This window comes from Bos indicus, chromosome 1 (genome assembly GCF_029378745.1).
Source record: "Bos indicus isolate NIAB-ARS_2022 breed Sahiwal x Tharparkar chromosome 1, NIAB-ARS_B.indTharparkar_mat_pri_1.0, whole genome shotgun sequence".
NCBI lineage: Eukaryota > Metazoa > Chordata > Mammalia > Artiodactyla > Bovidae > Bos > Bos indicus.
In genome coordinates, this window is record NC_091760.1 from 111323559 (window position 1) to 111351509 (window position 27951).

The 27951-nt window shown below is 39.2% G+C and overlaps 1 protein-coding gene across 1 annotated transcript; it reads right to left on the reverse strand.

Annotated features, from left to right (window-relative positions):
* TIPARP (TCDD inducible poly(ADP-ribose) polymerase) lies at positions 1 to 27742 on the reverse strand. The gene is made up of 6 exons (XM_019960408.2): positions 27505 to 27742; positions 23709 to 24661; positions 9278 to 9446; positions 7810 to 7970; positions 2752 to 3030; positions 1 to 2074 (listed from the first exon to the last, which is right to left on the reverse strand). The coding sequence occupies exons 2-6, from the start codon at positions 24620 to 24622 to the stop codon at positions 1627 to 1629; spliced, it is 1971 nt and encodes a 656-aa protein (XP_019815967.2). The 5' UTR covers positions 24623 to 24661; positions 27505 to 27742; the 3' UTR covers positions 1 to 1626.
* Positions 27743 to 27951: the final 209 nt, after the last annotated feature.

The following is a 27951-nucleotide window of genomic DNA, read 5'->3' on the forward strand; positions in this document are numbered from 1 at the left end:
TTTTTAAAGAATTACCAGAACTTTTATTTTTGCTTTAGTTTTATTAAAAAAATAAATATGTCATAAAGCTTTTTTTTTCCTTTAGGGAGAAAAAAAGGAACAAGTTTCATAAAACCAAATAAGCAACAGTAAGATGTCTTAACTTGAAAAAGATTGGGAATTACTGGTTTACAAGTTACAACTGAATGAAAGGACAACTAACCCAGCCTCAGCTGGCTATTTCATGCCAATGGCAGCAAACAAAAAGATCAACAAGGGCAAAATAAATAACTGTGTGGAAGCCCTGGTAAGTGCTTAAACAGGCCAAGTCACTGAGACATCAGGATAGATCTTGCTTTGAACAACACAGAAGTTCCTGAAGAGTTGTGTATAAATGAAATAACTGCAAACATACTAGGAGAGCTTGGAATCTGAAAGAGTTCCATAGTGAATTCTTTTGTGAACAACCACTTCCACTTTTGTAAATCCAGGTCTGTTTGCTTTGCTTAAGGCAAAGTACACCGAGCAGTTACCTCTCAGCTCAGGCAGAGGCCCGGTCTCCTAACACTGCTCCTGCTGGGCCAGTGGCACAATTTCCAAGACTGTGTTTCTGTGAAGTAGTGTAAGATACAGAGTTGACCAGGGAACCCAGCTACACCTGGCAAAGCAGGCAGAGGGGTGGGGGTCCACCTTTAACAATATTGCCATGTCAACAAATACTTTTTTGAGATCTACTTTGTGCAAAGTATACTAATAAACTCTAACCAATTCAGTTACAGATGTATTATTTCTTTCTCTAAAACCTTCAGTCAGGGCCTATGTCTGGAACCCTAAAAGTAATACTTTTAATTCTTAAGACTGGCTTTAACCAAATCAGGTGCCCAACTCCTTCAAACTGGGGTGGACGATAGATAATGAGAGACTGAGTTTTCTAAGGCTGAAGTTTAACAGAAGAACCACATTTTATATAACTAGTTAATGAAAAATTTTGCTGGTGACAAATTTTTCAAATGGTTCTTTTTTTCTCTTACTTTCTCTAAACAGAACTGAGTTCTCAGGCAAACTCTGCAGAACAGTTAAAGTCACTGATTTAACTCTGTGGTAGGGTGACATATTTCAGTCCTACTGATAGAAACAGAAATTTCTTTCCACCCACTAGAATGCCATAAACTCATCCTACACCACAGCAGCAGTGCTTTGGACAGAGTAAATATGGTAGTACTAGTTCCAGTCAGTTTTAATCTTTGTAAATAAACTGGATCCTCACATTTGCTCACAGCCTCCATTTGGCCAAACTTCTACCAGGCTTAAGTCACATTTAGTTAGGCTGTTCTGTTTCTTTATTAAAAATGCTTCTAATAACATTGCTGCCTATAATGTACAGGTGTGAATGAAAAGAGTATGCAATCCGTAGTCTTTTCCACACTGAGTACAGTAACAACAATTAGTAAATAATTAAAGAATAAGTGGTCATTTTAAAACTTGTGTTTTTCTTAAAAAAATTTTTTTTTTACTTTCTAGCACTTAAAAAAATGGTCTTAAAACTGCCCTATTTCCAGTGCTGTTCCCTACTCTGCCCACCCATCCAAAACCTGCTACAAATGCTGGATTGAGTTTATACAAATAATTTAGCAGTACCAAGATTTTTCAAATGGAAACAGTGTTACTGACTTCTTCATATTGGATAACAAAATAAGGGTAACTCTGGTCGTCATTAAAAATGACAAAAATCTGAGGCTCAAAGAAATTATCAACACAAGAGTCATACAGGTCACTGGTGACGCTGCCAGGGTTGACGGGAGGGGGCCTTCTCATGCCGTGACTGCCCATTGTGTATCTGCCAGTTAGCACTTTAGCCAGAAACATGAAATGGACTCCTTTGGAGGACTTCTTAGAAAAGTTGTGAGAGTAGCTTGCCTTCTTTGCAAAGTAACTGCCCTGTCCAAACATTGTAGCATGCTTTCCACAGACTCGCGGATCAAAGTTGTGCTTGCAGATCCCATCTACCACATCCTGGGATGTTCCATGAAATAAATGTCTCTCATTTATTATTCTGTCACGGCCAAACATTTTCCGGTTCATATATTCCTTTTTCCTAATGCAAAAAGTGGACAGGAAATTCAGAAGAAGGAAGGTATAATCAGTTTAATAGGCATGATATTCTCTTTATGGTTTCAATGGGGAGGAAATGTTAACATAGCCTTCAAGGGCAAAAATATCATCAAAGATCATACTGCAAGTTTAAACCCCTCTTTTGCACAGCAGACAAAAGCACTTTCCCTCTTTGCTCCACCAACCATTTGTTCACTTGCTCTTTCATTTCAAATCTAGCTCTCACAGCTTACCTTCTCAGGGTGACTTCCTTACCTAATTCCACCAACCTGAAAGTCTCTCAATTCTGAGGTTCCTCAAATCTACATGCAAGCTCCCCTCTACCGAATTACATTAATTTGTGGCTGACTTGAAATACAGCACCATAAAATGATCAATAACAAGGCCTCTGGTGCTAGCCTGCCTGGGTTCAAATTCCAGCACCATATCTTATTAGCTGTATGACCTGTGGCAAGTTATCTAACTTTTCTGTGACTCAGTTTCTTTCTGTAAAATGCAGACTGTAATAATCCTACTTGGAAGGTCTGTTATGAGAATTATGAGTTAATGTAAGAAAAAATATGACATTAAGTTCTATGCAAGACCTTCCTATTATGTTCTGCATTTATCATTATCTACATCAAGAAAACCTCTTTTGAACTTTTCATACTGCTGACTCACCTTTTATATTTCTCCCAAAGAAACTGATTTTGGACTCTCAATATTTGCAAAATTCTATATTTAAACTCAGGCACAGTCTTATGAAAAAGATTATAGATGATTCGGTAACTTTTGTCCTCTGCAGAAACAGGCACTTGGATGAAGTCCTGAGAAGGATGCATATAAACCCAAGTTTCAGGGTAAAAGTTTGCTGAGGTGACCCCATCTGGACAGATGATCTGCGATGAGGAGGTTGCTTCAAGAGGTGGAGGAGCCTGTGTGGGAACACCACCAAGTGTCCTGGAAGGGAGAGGGAGGAAAACCTCAGCGTAAGTCCAACTCACATTACAGTGCTCTAACATTACCATCTGAATAGCTAAAATGCATATTTAAAAAACTGGCTGATACTCCAATATAAAATAGTTTAAAAAATTATAGAAAATGCTATCAATTAAAGGAAAGAAAAAAACCTTAGAGTGAACACTGTACAGATAACCTATTATTAGCTCCCCCCGGCTTCCTTATGGAGAAAACTCTGGAATGTACTCCTGCAAGGCAAGTAAGCAAGTGCCAATTTATAAATATCTTTCCTGAGTCCTGGATTCCTCTTTTGCCTATATAGTTACACTCCATTTCAAGGTAACAACAGTTTGTATGTGTTCCTCAAACTTTGTTGTACTAAGCAGAAAACGTATCACTACTAAAGGCTACTTAGATGGGGAAGCATAGTGAATGGAGACAGTGAGGCAGGTGGGTAAGAGGGAGCTTACAGGGAGACGACAGAAAATATTAAAAAAAAAAAAAAAGCTTATACTTTTAGTTTTTGTATAAAAACAAATAGATCATGGAGTAGGCATCAAAAGAAAGCTAACATTTGGCATTTGCTTCAGTTTTAAATATCACATATAACAAAAAACCATCAATACAATTCAAATGTTATAGCTTTAGATGTGCTTAAGATAGAGCTAATTATCTTAAGCCCTAGACACTAGACTATCCTTGAACCTTAAATTCAGGTCTATTACTCTAAAGGATGAGTTCAGACAAGCACTTACTTATTCCTACCTGATTAAATAATTTAAATCCTATTTCTGGGCCATTTTCAAAATACAGCAAAAGGAAACAAGCAGAGATAAAGGGAATCCTAACCCTGATGGTCAGATTCAGGGCAAAGAAGGCCTGCCAGTTCTCTTCTGGAGCATTTTCACAAAGACCTGACAGATTCCTCCAGAGCCTTTCCTGTCTGGTATATTTTTCTAAAGAGAGGCCCCACTGCTTTAATCAAATTCTGACAGGTACATAACTCTTTAAAAAGCCGTCACTATTCTAGAGGAATGGCAGGAAACACAGACTGTAATCTCCTTATTTTTAGCTGTTCCCTCTATTCCTGCTCTGTGAAGAGTCTAAATCCTAACCCACCAGGTTTCCCAGTATTGTTAGGGGTTGATGTTACCAACAGAGGTTTCTGGGTTTAAGGAGGAAGGTAAGCTTCTCCCAACCACTCTGCCCAAAATAGGTTATAGGCGGTCACAGCTGTACTGAAAACCTGGCACTGACACCAGGAGAGACGGCTCCTCTTTCTTCTGCCATTCCTGCCTGGAAATCAGTTCACCAAACGGAAGCTTCACATTCAGCTCATAGGTATTCCAGTGACACACTGCAAGCTTCCCACATACCTAGCCTTCTCTAGAGAGCCAGAGTCAGTCAAAGGCTATGGAGCATGTACTCAAGGACCTCTGAAGAATGAATTCTCCTAATCTAAGGTCACCGTTTATCACTCTCCTTCCCTCCCCTGGCCATTCTGAATGACATTTCCTAACTTCAGTGATGAAGTAAAAATTAATTTTATCCTTTTGGGGAGTGGTCCCCAACCTCCCGGAGCTAATGCCTGATGATCTGAGGTGGAGCTGCTATAATAATCATAAAAGTAAGATGCACAATAAATGTAACATGCTTGAATCACCCAGAAACCTTCCTCTGACCCCTGCTGCTGCTGCTAAGTCACTTCAGTCGTGTCCGACTCTGTGCGACCCCATAGACGGCAGCCCACCAGGCTCCCCCGTCCCTGGGATTCTCCAGGCAAGAACACTGGAGTGGGTTGCCATTTCCTTCTCCAGTGCATGAAAGTGAAAAGTGAAAGTGAAGTTGCTCGGTTGTATCCCACTCTTAGTGACCCCATGGACTGCAGCCTACCAGGCTCCTCCGTCCATGGGATTTTCCAGGCAAGAGTACTGGAGTGGGGTGCCATTGCCTTCTCCTCCTCTGACCCCTCTAGTCTGTGGAAAAACTGTCTTCCATGGAACCCGTCGCTGGTGCCAGAAAGGCTGAGGATCACTGCTTTCTGGGTCTCAGGCCTTATTCAAGACCATGAGGTGACTGCACAGGACAGATGTCCTGTCAACTGAAATGGACTTCCAAACTTCGAAAGCTGGTATTTGTGTGTTTAGCTCAAGCATTCTAAGAATATTCAAGAATAAGATTTTTACTCAGTTCAGTCTCTCAGTCATGTCCGACTCTTTGCGACCCCATGAATTGCAGCACGCCAGGCCTCCCTGTCCATCACCAACTCCCGGAGTTCACTCAAACTCATGTCCATGGAGTTGGTGATGCCATCCAACCATCTCATCCTGTCGTCCCCTTCTCCTCCTGCCCCCAATCCCTCCCAGCATCAGGGTCTTTTCCAATGAGTCAACTCTTCACATGAGGTGGCCAAAGTATTGGAGTTTCAGCTTCAGCATTAGTCCTTCCAATGAACACCAAGGACTGATCTCCTTTAGGATGGACTGGTTGGATCTCCTTGCAGTCCAAGGGACTCTCAAGAGTCCTCTCCAACACCACAATTCAAAAGCATCAATTCTTCGGTGCTCAGCTTTCTTCATAGTCCAATTCTCACATCCATACATGACCACTGGAAAAACCATAGCCTTGACTAGACGGACCTTTGTTGGCAAAGTAATATTTCTGTTTTTACTAGCCCTATTAAAAACCAGCAAGCACATGGAAAAAAAATTAACTATGAGAAACACTAGCTAAACTTGATTGTGGTAATAATTCTATAATATATATAAAGTCATTATGCTGTGCACTTTCAACTTATACAGTGTTTTATGTCAATTATGTTAATAAAACTGGACGTGGGGAAAAAGCAGGGAAACCCTTTAAAAAGAGCCAACTTTGCAGGAAACTCATGAGTTAAGCTTGCACCACCACCCCTACCTCCCTACTCTAGCATTCCCAATTCTTAGGTATCTCTGATCCCGATAGTTAAAGCCTTTTTGACACCTATGATTTTCTTGGACTCTTTGCACTTACTAAGACTTCAAAACAAAACTTTCTTCCTGACTAAGATCATGGTCTCTCTAGAAATCCATTTCTGAAATCTGTTTTTGGAATTGGTCCTTGTCCTCTTCCTCCCCTCTAGGCCAGCCCTGGACTCTAGGGCAGACAGGAACGCCATGGCTGCATGTACCATCACACCCTGGTGAACTTGCTGCTGCTCTCCTCTTTTTGCACTGAAATGTCTGCATAATCTTTTTGATTTGCTAAGCTCTTACTTTTTACCTGATGATTACTGGTCCAGATAAGAAGACTAAAATAGGAAATTTTGAAAAGGAAAAGAGTGACTTTCTTTGTTCTCTTGTAAGCCAACGTTATAAATAGGAAGGCCATATTTGTGGCATTAACTCTATTACTGCTCATACTATTTTTACAGTTCATACTTCTACAAAACAAGCCTAAGAGTAAAAAAAGGTGAAGGGAAGGGTATTCCGTAATTGCCAGTCTTAGGATCAAAACAAATCAATTTTCACTCTTCCGTAAAACTCTCCCAACAATGCAGCATTGAACGAGCGTTCTTCCTCTCACTCAGAAGCTGCATCATGCCTGACTGGCCCAGCATGCCAAGCTGCGGGTCTCACTGATGAGCTCTACCGTCTCACTAGGAGGACAGCATGTTCCTAGCTACTGGACGCTGACACTGTCTCCAGCTGTGCTAGTGCAATTACAGAACGGCATTTTTATTAGTTTCTAATTAAAAAAAAACACAGGGTAAAATTTTCACACCTAAACTAAGAAGAAAGCACATATTTACCTCAAGTTTAGAAACATATATTTCTAAAATCTGCCTTACTGACAAACTGCTTTTAGGTACTGAGCATTTCAAGGATTTTTGTTTATATTTTGTTTTTAATGTTCCTTTTGCAATCTCAGAATTAGGATCATTAAGACTACCATAATGATATGCGAAAAACACATTTTGGACTTGAAATAAACTACTAATAAGAATATAAGATGCCAACCACTATTACCCTAGATCTCCCCAGTTCATAAAGCCAAGTAAACCAAGTTGTATTTTAAAAATCAAGCTTTAAATATGATCTACCTGACTAGAGTAGATAATGATTTCCCTAGAGACACTACCTTTCAGATGGCCTTGCTAATGGCAATGTGCCCCAGCTTTTGCCAAATATGGAGATGTGCCAGTAGGCTCTCTAAAGAAAAGAAAAATGGCACTGGGGAAACTGGAAGGAGAGCTCACCTTTAATTCAGAAGGATGACTTCAGTCTCAAACCCAGAAGTATGACAGGTACTTTCAGAGTGTTACAGGAAAATGGGCCTTACTGAGCAAATGAGAATGCAAATTGCTTGAAAAGGTGAATTCTCTCCACGGCTCCACGCAAATTCACTAAAGGGAGCCGAATGGAGAACCCTACCTTGAGGGACAATCTCTACTTGCCAAGGCCATTTACCTGGCCTAGAAAACAGTTCCATAACATGGAAGGGTGTCTTAATCTTCCATGAAAGAGGCAAATGCAAACTCTGACTTAATCTAGACAGAACTACTTTTAGTTGTGGAAAAATGTTTGCTTTCTAGTCCAAAAAAATGCAAGAGGATGCTCACTCTTTTAGTGCTGGGTTAATTATAGCTCATCTGAACTCTATTTTTGGAAGAATTAAACCTAAAGAATAACTCAATTTTACATTTTAGAGATAATAAAGTTAGTCTTTTAAAGTCTTTTTGGCATTAAAAGTTGTACATTTACATAAAATGGAGGGTGAGAATTTCTGCTGGACACTTACTGTAAATATGGAAGCAGTATAAAACAGGAACGGAAAAGGGGTCTCCTTTTTATTTCTCTTCTGAAGAATGAGTTGTGGAGAATGTAGTGGTTGTTCCACATCATAAATCGGACTTCTTTCAAACCTCGAGAGTTGGCTTCTTCAATCAATCGAATAACAGACTATGGAGGAGAAAACAGAAGGTAAAGAAAAAACACAGCAAGTTAAGCAATAAACAGTCACTATAAGACAGGAAAAATGTTAATGTAACCAAAGGTAAAAATAGTTAACTTTGCTGTTAACATCAGAAGAGTGCCAAAAAGTACAGTGAATCAAATTACTTCCTGTTATATGCAGGAATTTTATTTTTTTCTAAGATGCAGAACAGAAAGATGCTTTCATGGTTTTCCCACCTTATGAAACATGTGAAGGGTTAAGTCTATCCTAATTAAAGGCCTTACAAATTTCCTGGAGATTTTATTGTTTCTATTCCTTAAGAGGGTTTCAGAAGAAGATTAAAGATGGTAGTATATACTGCTTACATAAATCAATTAAGTTCCAAACCCAAGAAACCTCTCAAGAGTAAAAACACAAAGACACTCCAACTACACTGGACTATCCAAATATACTTTAAACAGCCTCTATTCTCTTCAGAAGATACTAGATACTAGTGACGACTTAAGAAGAAATTTTAACTCAATATTGTGTTTTACACTAATTAACATACTAGGTTGTTTTCTTTTGCTGTTTCCTTAAAAGAAAATCTAAGGTAGGTAAGTCAGTTCTCCCTTTTTGTAATGCTGGAAATGAATTTAACCAATTAAAGAAGTCAGATCTTTGGAATGTGAAATTAATCTTTAAATCCATTTCAGGGCAATTAATTGTGACTCAGAATTCTCATTCAGAGGCAAAATAAACTATTATTTTAAAACCTCACTGTGTAACGGATGGACTATTCTTACCATCTCAAACTAAGGATACGTGTGCACTTGTGACAGAATTTTAAATGACTGATTTGCTTGACCACATGGTTCAATAAACATTTTCAAGTACTTCTTCCAGGGGCTTAAGGGCAATTGATTTCCCCAGTCTTCTAAAATGCTAATAGTGTAACACATGATCCAATCACCAGGAGCCAGATATAGCCAAAAGTTACACTAGTGTTCATCTCATTAAAATTACTCCAAAGTTGGCACTGAGTCTGAGTACTTATCACAGTAAATACTTGGTCCCTATTGTAATAAGATACTGGGGAAAGCATTTTCTCTCTGATAACAATGGTATTCCATTTATGGGCTCCAAGAAATTAACGGGAAAAAAATACATTTCCAGAAAAATCAAGAGAGAAAAGTATTACTCACTGTCAACAAGATTCAATTTTATATCCATAAGCTCTCTGGTTTGTGGTTCTGTCTAGTCATCGTCATAAAGGAACAGTGAAAGACAAAAAAATTTAAATGTACTTTTTGGAAAAAGATTCTGTAAATACCTCAGGATACTCCCTCCATCCAAAGTGGTCCCTACAGAAGAATTTCCAGACTGTGTGGTAAATAGAGTTGACATTGCTAGAGGGTGGTGTGGACAGCCTTCGTAGTTGGTCAAATTCAGCTGTTTCATACACATTCATGGCATTCAAATCTGCCCAAAATTCTTGTCCTCTAAAAAGACCCAAGAAAAAATGAACTGTTAATAGCAGTACATTTGCAAAACAGAAATACCTAAACATCTCATATAACATTACAAATACCTAGTATAGTATATTGTAGAATTTTCAAAGCTTGTTTTGTTTGGAGTAAAAAGATATCATTGTAAGTGGTTTCCCCGTTTCCTTTATGTCTTTTCTTAACAAGACCAAAATGTCCAAGCCATGGAGCAGGGACTGAGTCTATCCTACAGCATCATTGGCCTGAACCAATCAACACAGTCCTGCTCTTCCCACCACAGTAGGATGAGCCAAACCTGGTCTCAACCAATCAGGGAGTCAGCTCTGGATGAAGCTGACATGGAAAGCAGAGAGAGACATAAAAGAAACTTCTCTTGAAGCCTGTCTTTTTTTTCAGAGGCATCAGTTCACCTAAGCCAACATAGGAATACACAATACTGCCTGATGAAAGATAGGAAAAATAAAATGACCTCAGATAAGGCAAGTACTGCTAATCTACCTAACATCATCTTTTATCCTGTGGGTGGGGAAAAAAAAAGGTTGACAAAATATGATGCGAAAAAATAGTCTGGATTATCATAACGTTCAGCTATGAGAATAGTTTTGTCATTTTGTTATATGGTCCGCTGCTGCTGCATCCATACTTTATTGGGGAGGGGGAGGTCCCACTATATAAATCAGAATCACTTAAATTTATAAAGCGTGGTACAAAAAATTTTTGTTTCTTTTTTAATGGGACTTCATCTAGTGTTTGACTCATCTGAACCATTAATGGCAAAATGTTCATTTTTCTTGTGTATATTTCAAGAAAACATAACATCACAGCTATAAACAGAGTGACTAAGTTTTTAAATGCATTGTTTCATTCTTTCTACCACAGATTTCTAAATGACTGTCTTTAACACACATCCAGATACTCCAGATCCAGTGGCACTCGAAACTGGCTCATATGAAATCGAGGTGTTTGGACAGATATTCCCAATAACTGACATGTTTTCTTGTCATAAATTAGGATTTTGAAAAGGGTATGAATTTTGACCTATGGGTTTTGTTGGTTACTGTGAAACTCCAGACTGTGCCCTTGGAATACTTGTTCCAAGGACTGTTAAATAGGTACTACGCACAAAAAGACATTCTGTGGTCAAGTCTGAAAAAGTTGTCTACACAGAGTTAAACAATTTACTTATTGCATCTACTCCTCTGTCCCGTAAATATGTGAAGGTAGATACTGAAGTATCAATACCATGATGAGGGCTAGAAAGTACTCTTCCAAACCTATGACAATACTCTCCCTTTTACTATGAATACCTATTAACATCTCTCACTAAACACTCCTGGCAAATGTGAGGGAAAGAAAATATTTCCTACCCTCCACCCCAATGTTCATAATTTGTGAATTAGCTTCTCTTTGGGAAAAAAACAAAAACCAAAAAACTAAAAGTCATATACGAACTGATGCGGCCATGGAGCACATAACTTGTAAAAAGCAGTTATGTTCCTTTAAAAAGTCCTAAAGAACTTCCCCAAACCCTAATTTCTTACTTAATTCCAAGTGAGGATTAGAATGCCTAATTTCATCCTAACTAGCAGGATGTAGTCTTAAAAAGAACATATAATTTAAAGTGTGAAATAGGAAGACAATAAAATGCAGTTTATATCACATTTGAACACTACTTTGTTTAAAATTATTTATGGTAAATAGGAATACATAATCCAGAATTTAAAAAAAAACGTTTCTGGGAAATTCTACAAAAAAGAAAAATATTGAAACCTGGAACTCCTATACTGAAACTTCACATCAAGTTGCTTTAAACAATTTTCCCTTAATTTTAGGAGAATCTTATGTTATCGAGTGGAGAGATATTAACCTCTTTCTTCATCTTAAGTTCACTTCCAGTTTCTAAACAGATTTTCCTGCTTTAAGTTTACTTCCCAGTAAATGTTCCCAATTATGAGTCAACAAATCCTCAGTATTTTCTTTATGGAGTTCTTAGTAGTGCAGTTAATATGTTAACATACATTATACTATAAACAGCCAATGCTTTTTGCTGTTAAAGTATCAGATTTTATTCTAGACATCTCTCTAGCAATTTCTGTTTACGCCTATGTTATTAAGACTTCATAGATAATGATTTGCATGAGAAAGGCATCTAAAACTGCAGCCTTTGCTATATTCTCTGAGCACTTCAGTCTTTTGGGCATTATGAAATTTCTATGACAAATCCTAATTTACTACAATCAACTGTTCTGTGGATTGATGTATCAAAGTACTGTTTTAGCTCTATTTGATTTTCAATATGATTTTCTAGACTTGACAGAGACAAAATAACAAATTTGAAAAACATTAAATTATCTTTTTATAAGATTAATTTTACCACCTGCTCTCCCTTAAACAGAGAATGCTTAAAAAATCCAAAGCCAAGAGTTTTTATTCTCTTCAATCTGCATCAGTATAAAATTCATCCAACATGAAAGCCAAATGTTCAACATTCACCACTCTTATCAAACCATTGTTTTGTATTATCAGAAACCAGTTATGAGTCGTGTGTATGGAAATGGCGAGGGTGGGCTGTTTTAGGCAATACACAAAGAATCAAACAGATGTAGTCCCTGGCTTCAAGAGAGAAAAAACTAACAAAATCTAAAACCAAAGAAGCAGTACATCTGCCTATCTAACACAAGTACATTCTGGGAATGAGAGGACAAAGAAAATGCGTGCAGCATTATGGGAGCGGAGGTGGCTACTGCTCCAGGAATACATAATCAATCCAAGATAGCTTTCTGTAAGAGAAAGCTGAATTTCTGTAAGGGAAAGAATTTCAGGAACAGTTTAATAGGAAATAGGGATTTCTCGGTAGTTCAGACAGTAAAGAATCTGCCTACAATGCAGGAAACCTGGGTTCGATCCCTGAGTTGGGAAGATCCCCTGGAGACAGGAATGGCAATCCACTCCAGTATTCCTGCCTGAAGAATCCCAAGGACAGAGGAGCCCAGTGGGCTACAGTCCACAGGATCACAGTCAGACATGACTAAGTAACCTAACACTTCACTTCAACAGGATGGAGGTAAAAGGTCAAAGTGGTCAATACAGGATATGTATTAACTGAGCAGCAGAGACAGTGCCAGAGATGGGGTTGGAGAGAGGAGACAGGGCTTCCTAAAAGCAGGGTGCAGTCATCCTGGCAGATGGGAACCCTGTCTGACTTACAGACAGCCTGACTGAGGGATGGCCAGAGAAGAGCAAGAATGGGAGACAGCCACTGCGCAGTATGCTTTAGATTTAGTTAAATATATCATGTGGCTGAATCAATCCATCTGGACTCACTCAAAATAAAACTTTATCACAATAAATTAGAAAAAAGAATTGTGAACCAATGGGTGATTTTCGCTTTAATGGGAAGGAGACTGGACTGCAGAAATATTAACAATTCTGTGTCAACATGCTTCACCAAACACACCAGCACACATACCAATGTAAGAATTAATTTTGCAAAATTAATTAAAAATTCTGAAGAGAACACCCATTCTCATAATTTAGATGCTTACGAACAATGACTCTCTTCCCACTCAACAAATATCTTGACATACCAACATTTCCAACATATAGTATCAACGCACAGTGTACCAACACCTACACCATCATATGTTCTCGAATGTGTATGTCAGATCCTAAAAAGTAAAAAGGGCCTGCCATATAAATGACAGAATGGAATGGAATGGAAACCAAAACTATTAAAGAAACAGTTGCTGAATAAACCAGAAATTAGGACAGAATCCCTTCGCTGGATAAATAGTTCTTGGGATTATGTGTTTGGGAACTCAGGAGAATGTAACCATTTTAGACAAGTTCTCTATTTACAAATTGTTCAAAACCAAGAAAGAAATGTGACAACAAACAAAAGTAATCATAAGTAGACACAATGATTAAGTGCTGGGCTATGGCCAGGATAAGATGAAAAAGGTAAAATGCCCAAAAGTCAGTGGGGAAAAAGACAAGCAAACTCTGTGGCACAGTGTAAAGTGTGGCACAAAGGTGGTCTGGGAACAATCCAGAGGCAGAAGGCCTAACTGCTGGGAACAGGGTCACGGAAGGTGGTCAAGGGAGGTGTCCCAGAGTAGGTGAAATGAGAGCCAGGTCTGGCCAGCCGCGAGGCAGACCCCGAGAGGCAGGACACCACATGCAGAGTGACTGACATGTGCAGAAGCCAACCAAGCGCGGCTCAAGCAATCCAGAGCAAGCAGCACATGCAGTTCATGTGGGAGGTCAGGGTGTCTGTGTGTGTGAGTGGGATGATAACAGATAAGCCTGAACTGAACAGGTTGGCTGGGGCCAGATAATGAAGAGCTTTGTGGGCTGGGTTAAGAGGTTAGGACTTGATTCTGTGGGCTACAGGAATCACCGGTGGATTTCAACAAGGGTCAGATTTGCCTTTTAAAAAGGTCACTCCAACAGCAGTGGTAGGGAGGGCTGATTTGCTTATTTTGGTAGAGGGAGGTGGGGGAAGGGTGGAGATAGGCACTTATTTGCTAAATATTTATTAGCATGTTTATTATAAATATTTATCATTCTATGCTTAGCCATCTATAGCTACTAAAACTGCAAATGAGACAAATTATGGCAAAGAACTGAAGAGGCAACAATGGGGATGATGTGAGAGTATTTAAGAGTTAGACTAACTGCATGGAGGGGCTGAATGGAGCAGAAGGAGTCCAGGATGTGTCCCACGTTTATATTCTGGTGACTGGATTAATGGTGCCATTACATGAGACTAGAATCACAGAAGATGGAACACATTTAAGTGGGAAGATGATGCAAATAAGATACAGAACTCAGACTTTAGCAAACGTCAGTTAAGTTGAGTTTTCTGGACCTTACTCTGTACAGTTTTAACTAGATGAGTTAGACTTCGGAACCCTGGCTTCCTGCCTATAAAAGTTAACTGGTTTCTGTAAGGATAAACCTGTGACCTCAAACTAATCAACACCCACCCTAATCAGCTGGATTAATCAGACACAATTATTTATTACTATGATATAAAGGGAAAATGTCACCCCTAGCTGAAGGTCACGATGAGAGAAGGATAAAGATCAAATGCAGTATCGAGAGTTATTTAGGCTCTTCTGCTACAGACTTGAGACAGGCATGACAGATGGGGTATGTTTGCTGCTGCTAAAGAAATTCCACAGGCGCACGAAATATAGCTGGCTTTTGATACCTAGCTTTGATGTTTCCAGGAACTCATTTAGCAGTGCTGGAATATCTGGCAGCTTATAGATTCCTTCAAATATGTTACAAGGTGATGAGAATCAAAGCCATGGCATATATAATACCAAAATACACTGTGAAAGCAGTGTAGTTATTAAACTTCAGAGGACTATGTACTCTTTCTGCTTTAGAAGCATAATAACTGTCATTTATTCTGTCACTAATTAAGATTTTTGCTAACACTGACTTGAATACATAGCAGGAAGTTATTTGGGGAGGCAATAAAAATTATCTATCTTTGTATGTTGCCTACATACAAAGCAACACCTTTCACTGTTTTCCAGAGGTTAAATTTCTCTACTTAACTTCTACAGTATGACTTTGGGTCCTGGTAACAACTGGGTTTTCCCACTTGGTATCCAGAAGTAGTTGTAAATACAGACATACCTACAAATCAGAACTCAAGAGTTTTGTTTTGTTTTTACTTTAACGTTACTTTGCGTATGACCCTCAGTAGTTATAAGCAAGCTAAGAATCAAATGTTGACTCGCAATTAAATCTGCCCACCTCTAAGGAGACCCTGACTTATTCAAAGCAGGATTGCTTAGACTTAGAGCACTGTGTAAAACAATTAACATTAAACCTGGATGATATATTTACCGCAAAAGATTTGGGGGGTAGGTAAAAATATTTCCCACTTTAAGATTCAATGGGGCTTCGAGTGTCCGGGGATCAGCTGTCTTAGAGCAAACTTCTGGCTGTGTGTGCTGCTCTCTTGGTCCCTCCTAGGACATCTTGGAAACAGGCGAATGAGAAGGCAGTAAGTTAATGAGTGGATTTATCCACACAGTGGATAATCTGTGTGCTAAACCGCATGCTTGATTTACAAACTGTCAGACATCTAATCTGTGGTGTTAAAGTGATTCTAGAAGTGAACACAGTGAAATAAAAATGAGAGGATAAGAAATAGGAGAAAAAAGGCAGGCAGGTAGGCTGTCTATATGAAAGGATACCTTGTTTTTTTAAGTTTTTATAATTCTATATTATCCAAAAGCATGTGGGGAACTAAACAGACACGTAACAGTTTATTCTCAAAGAACTCTGTACTAGGACATGGCCCAGATCTGAGTACACCTAAGTGTTTCCTAAACCCCTAACAAATCATAAGCCCTCTCTACCTCAGGCAACCCCTGAAAGCAAATTACAATAGCTACCTGAGGAAGAGAACCTACTAAAACACTGTTATATTGGGCTTTTCCTTAAATTACAAAACTATCAGTTCAAAGCAAATAATGCAAGAGAACTTTTTAATAATATGTGGATAAGCCTAAAATCTTTCATAAATAAAAATTATATTCTGAGATCAGAAGATCTCGCAGCTATCTATTTATGGAGGCAGGGGCCTAAATTTCACACCCTGAAGACATCAAAAATGTCATATAGCCTTAACTTTTATCCCTGTTCAGTCACATGTCCTGAGACTCTCAGAAGGCAACTTAAGTGAGACATCTCAATCATGGCCTGAAGAGGAAGTGAAACAATTTCTATAAGAACAGCTGGGATAAGAAACATATAGCAGATTAAAAAGAAATGTATCATGTCTTATACTACCTTAAATTAGTAGTTATCACTTTTTATGAAGATTAATAAATATCCCCTTGTCAAGTGAAGTATTTTTAAAACGAGAGGTTTCTAATCTCAAAGTAGAAAATAAAAAATGTCTGCCATGTACTCAACTGATTAAGTTCTGTGGATATGAAATCTGACAATACTTAAAGTAGGCTGAATTTTATTTACTTATAAAACTTTTCTACATAATTATAAAATCAACTATGCAAACTGCTTAAAAATAATTTTCAAATAATATCAATTTAGAATTTGTTTACTCATAAATGAAATACTAATTATAAATAATTACAAAATTTATCTCCTAGTAGCCCCTAGACTAGGTACAATCTGTTAATTTCTGAATTGACTTTTATAAATAACTCCTTTAAAGAAAGGTTATTTAAAATTTTGCATGTAGCTGATACACTTTGTTGTGTAGCAGAAATTAACACAATACTGTAAAACATTTAAACTCCAATAAAAAAAAATAAAATTTTGCCTTTTTCCTCAGTACAGACAAACTAACTGATAAATGACCAAATTAAAAATTATTTTTTAGTAACAAATTAATTGTGGAACACTTTACATAAGTGGCATTAATTACTGATGAGTGGCAGCATTTGGACGATCCTAACATCAGAAAGCAAAGTTCCTTCTGTTTTACATTCTCTGCCCTCCATTCAAAGATGTCTTTCTTATATTACCTTGGAAGGCAAACCTAGTATTTCTCCTGTGCTTATTTTTATTCTTGCAATGCCTGGAAATGAAAGAGCAAAGCCAGGTGACAGTCAGAAACCAAAGACCAACCGCAGCAGGAAATTATTTAGAGTAGTTTGTGCCATTTGCCCTCCCTAGGCCCAGATCAGCTGCAGAACTGTGAAGATCACAGGGTGCAGGCAAGATTCTGAAAGTTCACTGCAAGCAAAGTTCACTCTTGGACCTACCCCTGCCATTCTTCACTGACTATTCAGTGCTGGTAAAAACTTAGAGCAAAGAAAATCACACAAACTTTATGGCTATACGTCAAATGAGAAGGTAACAGTTTAAAAGCTCTTAATCCAAAAAGAGGAAAAAATTAATGAAGAGAAATTCCTGTAAATGTGGCCTAAACTATTTTCCAATCATTATGAGAAGTGCTAGGTTTCAACATAAGACTATTGACAAATCCTTCCTTATGCTCAGAGGCAACAGCACCAAAACAAATGATATCTATTTGCATACAGAATACAAATTTCCCAAACTCTTTCTCAGACAACTTAGTCATGAGGGATTTTAATGCACTCCTTACACATTTTGTGGTACACACATTCACAAATCACTGGTTTCTGTAGAACATGAAACAGAACAGTTGCTCTAGCATTCTCACTCTCATAACATGCTTATCCTTTCATTGTGATGACCATGTAAAGGTTCTTTACTGGTCAAGTGGGTGTTACCAGTAAGTAAACAGCACCAAGCAGAGAAAGATAGAGGAGACAGACATATTTTCTTGTGTGGTCACAGCAAACAGAAGTGCTTAGTTAACTCCCTTCTATGCTTGTCTTAGCAACAGCAATAGGCTAGGTCAGCAAGGAAACCTGGAATTTTCATAATCAGAAGTTTATTAATATAATCAACTTTCTAAAATGAGCTCCTCACAGAATTACTCATATTTATTTAGCACAACACTACTACAATACTATTTTTTGCACAAATCAAATATAAATCAAAATACCAAGCTCAGTAAGTGGAATTTATTTTTATATAAAATCCTTCATTTTTGAAGATCTCAAAATGTATCTCAGAAACTATCCCTTATAATTTCAAATCCTATTAACTAGGAATTAATCTACATTAGAAATTTGAGGCTTTCAGCTAATGTGTTGGGGATTGGACTGGATTATGTTTAACACTTACAGGGATTTTAAAGAGAGGCGAGTCTGTGCAGTATGATCCCTGGTCCCTAGAAAGCACTGCCATAAATAATCTATAAATATAAAAATAACATTTTGTTTTGCTACGGGAGTCCCTTCATATCTAAAAACATAACTTGTTTGCTCCTAGAAATGGTGAACTTTAATTATAAATATTTTATTCTTCTGTACAGTTTCTGCTGATGGTGTTGCAAAGTGCAGTTCACCTCAAGATCTTAAGCTGTTACCTACAGATTTCAAGCCCAGAGTGAAACACAAAATGTCTCAACCCTCAGCACTCTGCTATCTTCCAAAGGTACAAACATCATTCATATTCACTTCCTTTTAGCTTAATATTCTCAGATTTATTTAAAAGAGAAACTCTACTGCTTTCACAAAGAGAGTTTCTTGTAAAACTTACCATGTCCGATCTGAACCAGCCTTACAAAAAATTTTTTTAGAATAACCAAGAATCATCTTGTAACTCAAAAATAAGCTTTCCTTTCACAAGAAGCCAACTGCAACTAACAGGATACTGGTAAGTATCAAAGGGTACTGACCTAGGTTAAGAGGATCTCAGGTCCTAATTTTAAATGTGAAAAAAATTATTTTTTGACAAAGGATGCAGAATCTGGTGGGCTCATATCAGGGGATAAGATACAAGAGGCCACAGGCAGTCACAGTCTTAAATGGCTGCATTTTATTCAAATTCCCTAAGTAGGCAAGGTTTGTAAGGGTTACCTACTGCTTCACACCCTTTAGAAATAGTCCCCAAACCCAATATGAAACTAAGAATCACTAAGATCAAAGATGCACCCAGAAGAAATTTATGAATTTACCTTTGCTTTATGGTAGAATGCAAAGTTATAATCTAGAAATTCTAGTCTAACACTAGGGAGTAGTTTTACAGGAACAGAGTAATCACTCAAAAGTTGCATTTTCTGCACGTTCATATATGCAGAATGAAGTTTTAAATGTTGAATTATTATTTTTTCTATTTATAATAAAAAGTAAAAGCTTTAGAGTCAACTCAACAAGAAAATGTATAATGTATCATGCAATTATTTTTAGGAACTATCAGATAACCTTGTAAGTTATTTCCTCCAACTGTCTGATTTAAAAGTTATACATCTTTGCTCTCTACAAGATTCATTTTCATGACCATGAATATATCAGGAACAGACTGACCCCAACCTGAAGCCAGGTGACAGCTGCTTCAAAAAGTCTAATCTGCTTACTGACAAAACCAGAAAGGGAATAAATGAATGATTGCTATTGATTCCCATGAAGGCGCTACACAGACCCAGTAACTTCCCTGGATTAGTATAGACAGAAGCCAATTAGCTTTATTTCATATGTAAATAGCATCATAAAGAGGTACAGAAAATAATTCACTGGATTGCTTTCTCCTGAAGCACAAGGCACACATTTTGAAAGTCACTTCAAACACAGTTCTTGCTTATGGAGCTCTCTTTCTCTTCGGCAGGAATTTTTTAAATAAATTCAAACTCATCCAGCTGTGTATATTCAAGAAATACCAAAAAGTCACAAGGCATAGTAAGTTTCAGCTGTTCTCCTCTCTCTGTGTTATCAATAACACATAATGAGTTAGTTCATACATCATCACAGCTGTGCAGGCCAGCGCTAACTTGGCTAATTTAACTATTCCAGCAGAGTTCAGTCAGGAGCTTGGTCTACTTTAGATAATCCACTCTGCAAGTCATATAGAAAAGAACAGCAAGTGCTCTTCATTATCACTAATAAGCAATTCTTCTTTCACACAGTTCCTGTGAAGTCTTCTAATGGTACTGTCCCTTGGACAGTTTTTTAAAAAACAGAAACAAACTTCTAAGAGCAATGAGCAATCAAAATCACTCAAAACTAATGAACTACAGCTATGACAACATTCTAGGCTTAAGCCCCAAACTTCTTTTATCAATGTTTTAATTCTAAAGAGGAGAAAACACTATCTTCTGACAAAAATTAACCATGGACTCAGTGTTTGCAACTTTCTTCTTCATCCTTCCCTTTTCCAGGAAATTCAGAATTAGAAATAATCACTGGTCATATTTTTCAACTATAGGTTACCTCCAAAATAAGGTCAGCACAGTGCCTCTTCCTTATGGGTGATAATAACTAGGAGACTATTCTGGCACACTTTAAAATGAATGTAATGTGAAAACTAATGGCGATCTCAGTTGCTAAAGGGAGATTTGCACATCCTCCACAACAGTATTCTGCACAGTTAGTGAGACCCTTTTAAAACCGCTTAGTCCTGCCATTTAGTTACCATTTTCTACTAAGGATGAGTGCCTAAACTGTCAGAGACTATGTTTTCTTAATGGAAAACACAACATTCAATGTTGTTTTCTTAACTGTGTATTTGGATTTGGAAATTCTCCAAAGCTCATCCTGTGTGCAAAAGAAGCCTCAGCAACTAAATATGGGGAGTTCATACATACAACTAGTTTTCAGTTGATGTTACAAAAGCAGTACGAAAGCAAAGTGGAATAATACAATTTGGAGTGAAGGCAAAATTGGAAAAGAATAGTTAAAATAATTTCATTATAATGAACCATATAAACACTTTTATTATTGAAATCCCGTTTTCGTAAGTGTTTTTAGTAGCTAAGCATCCTGACTAATAGTTGGAAGGTACCTGTGAACTTACCTAGCTCAACTTTCCTTCCATTCACTCTTAAGAATAAAATGAACACTGCACATCTCATTTGAGTTAAATCAGATGTTAAATCCATTTGCAAAAACCAAAGAATTTCATCTACACAGTTTGAAACTATGAACTCTTATCTTTGCTAGAGACGCAGAACTGTGAACTTTCCCCAAGTTCCACACAATGAACTACTATGGGTATAGTATATAATAATGATTTACCAAGTCATATAAACTGCTGAAAACAACCGGGATAAACAACTGCCATTCATTATTCCTGAATCCAGAGACTGCCAGGTTCGACCTGGGCATATACACAGCTGAACACACACTTCCTGGTTATGTGCAATCTGCACAGATAGACCAGCTTTACAGGCCTGACCACAGAGATTAATAGCTTTAGCCAAATAATGTGGTAACCATGTGAACCTGGGCTGCTCCAGCTTGTTTGTGAATCTCTCAGCAAGGCTCAACATGCCGTTATCTGCATCTTGTTGCCAGGAAACACAACATCGCTTTGGAATACAAGGAAAACCAGGTTGCAGTGACCACAGGTCAACTTCCCAAAAACCCATTTTTGACACTTAGCTATCTACAATCTTACAACATTTCTTACTGTAGTCCACGGAGAACTTCACTTTACTAGTAATTAACAATACTTTTGGCTATTTTTATCAGGGCAGGACCACTTACCACCAGTAACAATACAGTGCCAGCAATAGTAACTATAATGACAATTCTCTCAAACTTTTCCTCTGAAGTGTCAAATAAATATTTACTTCCTTTAAACTGGGTTGGAAATCAAGCACTCACTGTAATCACTTTATAACTGATCCAACAATGAATGCATATGGGCTTTCCTCTACGTCTATTTTTCAGTAAAGAAAGTTTACCAAAGGATAAAATACTCAATACGCTGCTGTCCTAAGAGTTCCTGGATTTTCTGGGATCAAAATACCTGTCTTGTCTTGCTCATGGTAAGATAACATAATGTGTTGGACAATAATTCTGCTAGTTTCTTCCCAACCAATTCAAACAGACAAACTTAATGTACCAAGATGCTCAAGTACTCAGCAGACTGGAAATCTGCTTCATAAGAGTGAAGTGGGAGGCCACTGTTACGCACAGTTTTGCAATCTGCAGATGGAAGGATTAGAGTGGCTTTGAGAGTATATAAAATTAATTACCCTTGACATACCAATTAGAATTGCTAGCTCATAGGCAACAGAGATTTTGGACAATACATTAAAAATATTTTTAAGACAAAATGGAAAAGATTTTTCTGTCTTTCAATGCTGGCTTAAAAAAATAAGTCAAAAGTAGTTAGCTTTATTACAGGATCTAAGAATTCTGCTACCCAAGCAGGACGGGATCTTGAGTGCATTATATTATCAAGAGAATACATTTATGATCAGGAAAACTGTATTCTGGACATAAACTTTACTTTTATCCCAAGGTCTTCTACATAATAATGCCTCTAAACTTGGGCTTTATATTGCTTCACATCTTGCTCCACAGGTAGCTTTTGAAACACAAGATGCAAAATTCCAGTCTGATGATAATTAAATTGCTAAAAAGACAGATGGGTCTGTGTACTGAAATATTCAAAGAAAACCACTTACCTAAGACTAAATGGAAGCAAGAGAAGTTAAACAAAGGCCAGGTTACTGTGATGCCAACAATGCTCTGGCACTGTTAGAACACGGAAGGTTAACATCAAAACTAATAGCACTGGACAACATGGAAATGGTTCACTACCACCATTTGCCTTCAGACTCTCCAGACACTTGGGTCGTATAACTTATCAGTGAACAAAACTGACTCTCCACAAAGTTCTTCTGAACTTTTGAGTTAGGCTAGTCCGCCTGTTGTAAGTCCCTTTATACTACAGGAGAAACAAAAGATCAGTGCTTATTATATAACCATTTTTGCACTAGCAACATTATATGTAGCAACTATTATTTCTCTATTTCCAAGTTCATTAAAGAACGCAGATGTGGAAATTTCAGTTCCCCTATCAGTGAATAATGCTTGGATATCCGTACTAAAAGAACCAATGTATTTATTGAGTTGGCCAGAAAGGTCATTTGGGTTTTTCTATATAATCTTTTTTCCAAATGAACTTCCTGGTCAACCCAATATAGGTCTTGCCTACAAAAACATGAGGATAACTGCTTTTATGTAAATGACAAATAAATATGTCCATTAGCATAGATTTTCCCTTCACTCACTGTTAAAAGACTCTTTCAGGTTTAAAAAAATACTGGGTTGTGGAATAATTTATCTGTGAGATAAATAGAATAATAAAATTAATGATAAAAAGCTTTAAGGAAACTAAAAAAGAAACTTAACATGTTTGGGCATAATTCAGAAGTTTGGGAAGGTCTCAGAGTCATGCACAGAAAAATTTTCTGAACTATTCAAAATGAAAAGAGGGTCATGAAAATCTCCAACTACCACTACGTTCTTTTAAAAATATAGCAACTTCTCAGTATGCAAAACTTTAAAATCAGATAAATTAAGCATTCATAATTTAAAAGATTCACCATAGATTTTCTTTCAAAAGCAAGCTCTCCTGTGTGATTAAAACAGTATTTGATTCACAATATTCAATGTATATGCAACTTCTCAGTCACACACATATTGCGCAGAGTGACATCTGAATTGTTCAAATCATAAAACCTTCATTGTCTGGTTAGATAAATAGCCTGCATTCAACTGCCATGAAAAATCAGGATAGCACACAGCCAAAAGAACAAAAGTAGAAAGAGGATAAAACCTGTTAGGTTACTACTGAAAGAAACCACCCTACTAAGCCTTTAGCCTTTTTACCTTCTCTCTAGGATTTAACAATAGCTTTAGAGTAGTTATGAATACATACCCATACTTCATTCTCATTCTATCATTTTCTGGGTTACAGTAAAATCTTTCCAAGTGCTCCTGGGAGTCATTGGATACACTCTGCCACTTTTGCGTAGTTGTCCTCTTGATCTGCCAGTGATATGGCAAGATCGTGTGGTGCTTCAAACAATCCCTGCCATAAATACAAGTGCCTTGCAAAAAGTCCATGCAAATTTCAATTCCGTTCTCTTGGTGAGTGTGGTATTGTAGCTGGTTCACTAGCTCAAACACAAGGTCAAGGGAGGCCTCCTCACTTTTATCCTGAAAGAGCTCGGTACTCAACTTGTCACTGGTGTCCAAAATGTACTGGATTGTAAAACTGTTATCTTGGAAAACCCCTGGAACATAATCCATGACTTTGTCTATGCAGTCAGGACTAGCAGGAACATCACTTGAAACTGGGTGCAAAAGGTCAGTCTGGAAGTGCCCTGCTGTAGAATCTGCCACTGTCCCACTGATGGTTTCTGGTGGAAAGCTATGATCCTGGATTGGAACCACCTGCTCCGGAGCATCAGTGGGAGGATGGGCTTCTGGCATCTGGGCCCCAACATTTGTCCCACTGGGAATCAGGACAGGCATACTGTTTTCAGTAGGTGGACACGATGTATTGATTTCCAAGGGTTTCTTCACCATAGGTTCATGTAAGCTGCTCTCTTCTGCACTCTGGTTTCTAGATCTAAAAACCCCATCAAGTGAGCCAGATTCTAACAAAGTGTTTAATATTGGCCTCAAAGACCTCAAGGTTCCGGTTCCCAACCTCTTCTGATCTTTTTTCTTAAAACAAGTCTTCAATGGAGTGATCTTCTCAGAGAGTCTCACTGGACATGAAAATTCATCAGGAGAAGGAGGCTGCACTACACAGTCTGGCTCAGGTTCGGTGGTTTCCACTTCCATGATGTAGATTAGCTCCAATTGCTCCTCAGTCTAAAAATCCTACCAGGAAAGGAAAGAAGATCAATTACCAGCTGACAACAACAGAATCCTTTTCATTCATCAATACATTTTGTTTTATTCTCTAAGTTCCTGAAATGCTTCCTCCTATACTATATTTCATCTTTACAGGTCACTTTTTAATTTTGTTGAGAATCAAGGCTCCAAAGGAGCCAAGGTTATTCAAAAGCCCACAGACAGGTAAAGATGAAAGAGAGAGAGCATCTTCTACGAGGCTCCTGACATTTATCTGTGGACTTAATATATAATGATTTGTAATTCTGCTGGGATATGAATTTTTACAGTTTAAGTCTAGGATGGAGTGGAGAGAGGGGTAGAAATATGTGCATCTATGACAGTGAGGAAACCACATCTCTATTGCTTTGTGGTTCTCTTCACAGCTGTTTATGTATCTCCTGTTTCATGAGGTGACAAAAACTGTAAAAAAAAAAAAAAAAATTTGTCAAATGCAGGAAAAACTGCAAATTAACTGTGAGTGAATTTGCAGTATGAGGCTATATGCAGGAAGCAGGCTCTCAACCGAAATATTATATGGGAGAAAACCAGGAACCTGTTGAAGCACGTCTAGATGCAGAAAGTTCCAATACATTCCCCAAGGATGTTAAGGGTTTACTTTTGCAATCCCCAAAACATTACCACTACTAGCGGAAGAATACCAGGGTTGATTTAGCAACAGAAGCTATATCAGCAACAACCACTGCACACTTTTAGAAACCAAAAACAACTTCCTAATACAGAAAGGGGCCTCCCTGTCTTTGGAAAAGCTACATATGTGAATTAAAAAAAAAGAAGGCACAGAAAAATAACACAAGAAAACAAAACACACCAAATTTCAGATTCCGAATGAACTACTCAGGGACTTAAATAGTGCTTTCTTTGAAGAATCAGACCCATTGAAAAAAACTAGAACTTAAAAAGCAAAGAAAACTTTGTAAAATGATGAATGGTGTCTCCTCCACAATCTAGCATTCATTAACTAATTCTGAAAATATTTACTGAGCATTATGCCAGGTGGAAAAGGGGTGGTGATGAGCAATTAATCCTCTTCTCCCTTATCCAATAGACTGAAAGAAATCTTTGATGCAAGGGCTCATGACTTCACCAAGTATGCATCCAGGGTACAGTGCCTAGCACATGCACACAGTGGGTGCTCCATAATATTTTCTAGCTGAATTATTGAAGAAAAAGCACCAATTAAATGGCAAGTTCCGTGAGCCTTTATGAGTCAAGAAAAGCAACAAAATGAAAAAAATTGAGTCCCCAGAAAAAAGAATAAAAGATCTAATTGGAGTGATTTATAAGTCTACATGTGTAAAAAGTGCATAATAAATCAAACTCAGAAAAATTAAAAACAGTATATAACAAGGCGTTAATGTACAGGGCAAGTACAAAAGAAAAGGTAGAAAAAGGAGAGTTCAGTGTGAGCTGGCATTGTTAGGGAAAGCTTCACGAAGAAGGAGGGACTTGACATAAGACATAAATCAACTGGAAAGCAGCCAAGCCAGGCGTTATTATTCATCATTTGGTGCTCTTGCCTTAAGGCACAATTGGCACAGATTGTGGTATTCCCTCTCCACACCAAACTGGCCTGTGCCTTCCCCCCACGCGCACACACACACACACACACACACACACACACACACACACAATAACCACTCCTATCACACCCAGTCAAGGCAAAACAGACACGAAACCCAGTTTATTTATACGAGGGCACACACACGCCACAACTTTTCCTATTTTTGCCCTCTGTCAAACTCAGAAATAAAACCGAGAAAGAGGCAGAGAACTGGAGGAGTGGCTGGAGTGAGGAAGTCACTAGAACCTAGTTCCTCAATTAGTTTGCATAACAGAAAAAAAAAAAAAGATTGGAAGGACACTTCCTCCAGTCCCTCTGCCAGCGACCTACAGCTTCACCATTCACCTCACGATACCCCCGGGTGATGGCCCAGTTCTCAGGCATTCTGCACCCCACCACCGTCGGGGAAACCGCCCCGCTCCCGACTCATGACTCCGTCTGGGCTCGGATCTCGGCCGGGGGTCCGAGGGACGCCTCCTGCCGGCCGCGGCGGTTTGCGCAGCTCGGCGCCCGGGACCGCACGAACTGTGCCCGGCGACGCCGATTCGCGGCCAGATCTCTGGTGTTCCCGAGGATCCCACCCACTCCTGCTCCTATACCCCCGGGCCAGCCTCCTCCCACCCCCCAGCGACCCCCCGCCCCGGCTGCCCTCCCCTTTCCAGAAGCCACTCGCGGCGCCTCAATTTCTTTCTTTCCTTGACCGACCTTCCCGAGAAGATTGTCCTGCGAGGCTCGGAGGACCGACCTGAGCAGAGCGGAGGAAACGCAAAGGGCGTTTCTCGGGCTGGCGGGGAGGAAAGCGAGGACTTTAAAGTTAATCTGAAAACAGCTTGCAAACTTCTGGGCTGCAGCCGTAACGCGGGTCTGCCGGAAGGCTCCCCTCAGCAGCCGTGCTCTCCCCCGCGATGTGCGCCTCAGAACGCCAGGGGTCTGCCCGGCAGGAACGACCGCATAGACGCGCCCCCGAGCCTCCCTTACACAGTGGGAAATGGGGAGCCGCCGGCGCCCTCGACTAAACCCAGTGTCTTACTCCAATTTATACACCTGCTAGAGACCCGAAGTGACTAAAAGTGTAAATCAATGCCATCCTGATATTGACTGGATCCAAGTGAATTCGGTACAAAAAGGTAGTCTAAACACCAATCACCCCAGATCTGTGAAAGCAGGCAGCAAGGCCGGCACCCCCTTCCGTGACCACCATCCCAGCGAGGGTCCCTCGTCGGCCCCTCAGAACCGAGTCCTTTACCTGAAACGGGTTGTCTGAGAGAACTAACCACAGGAGCTGAGCCGGGCGACGCCGGTTCGCAGGCAGGGTCCGCGCCAGGGGGTGGGCGCGGAGGGTGGGCTCCGGCGTCTAGGGGTCATAGGCTGGAGAAGCGGCGAGCGGCACTCGGGCCATTCTGCCGCGGGGAGCGCAGAAAGCCGCGACTGCACTCCCGAAGCAGCTCGCTCGCCTGTCACCTCGAGCTCTGCTTTAAAGTGGCTTCCGGTCGCCTCCTCTCAGCAGCCCCGGCGCGGAGGCGGAGCCTGAGCAGCAGCGGGGTGGGGTGGGGTGGGGTGAGGGGACTGGGAGCTCAGTGGGTGCCGGGAAGGCGGCCCGCCCCACGTGCGCGTGCGCGCTCACTCGCGAGGAGGCGCGCGAGAGGTGTGCGTGCGGGGCCGCGTGCTCCCTGGAGGAGGCGTGTCCTTTCGC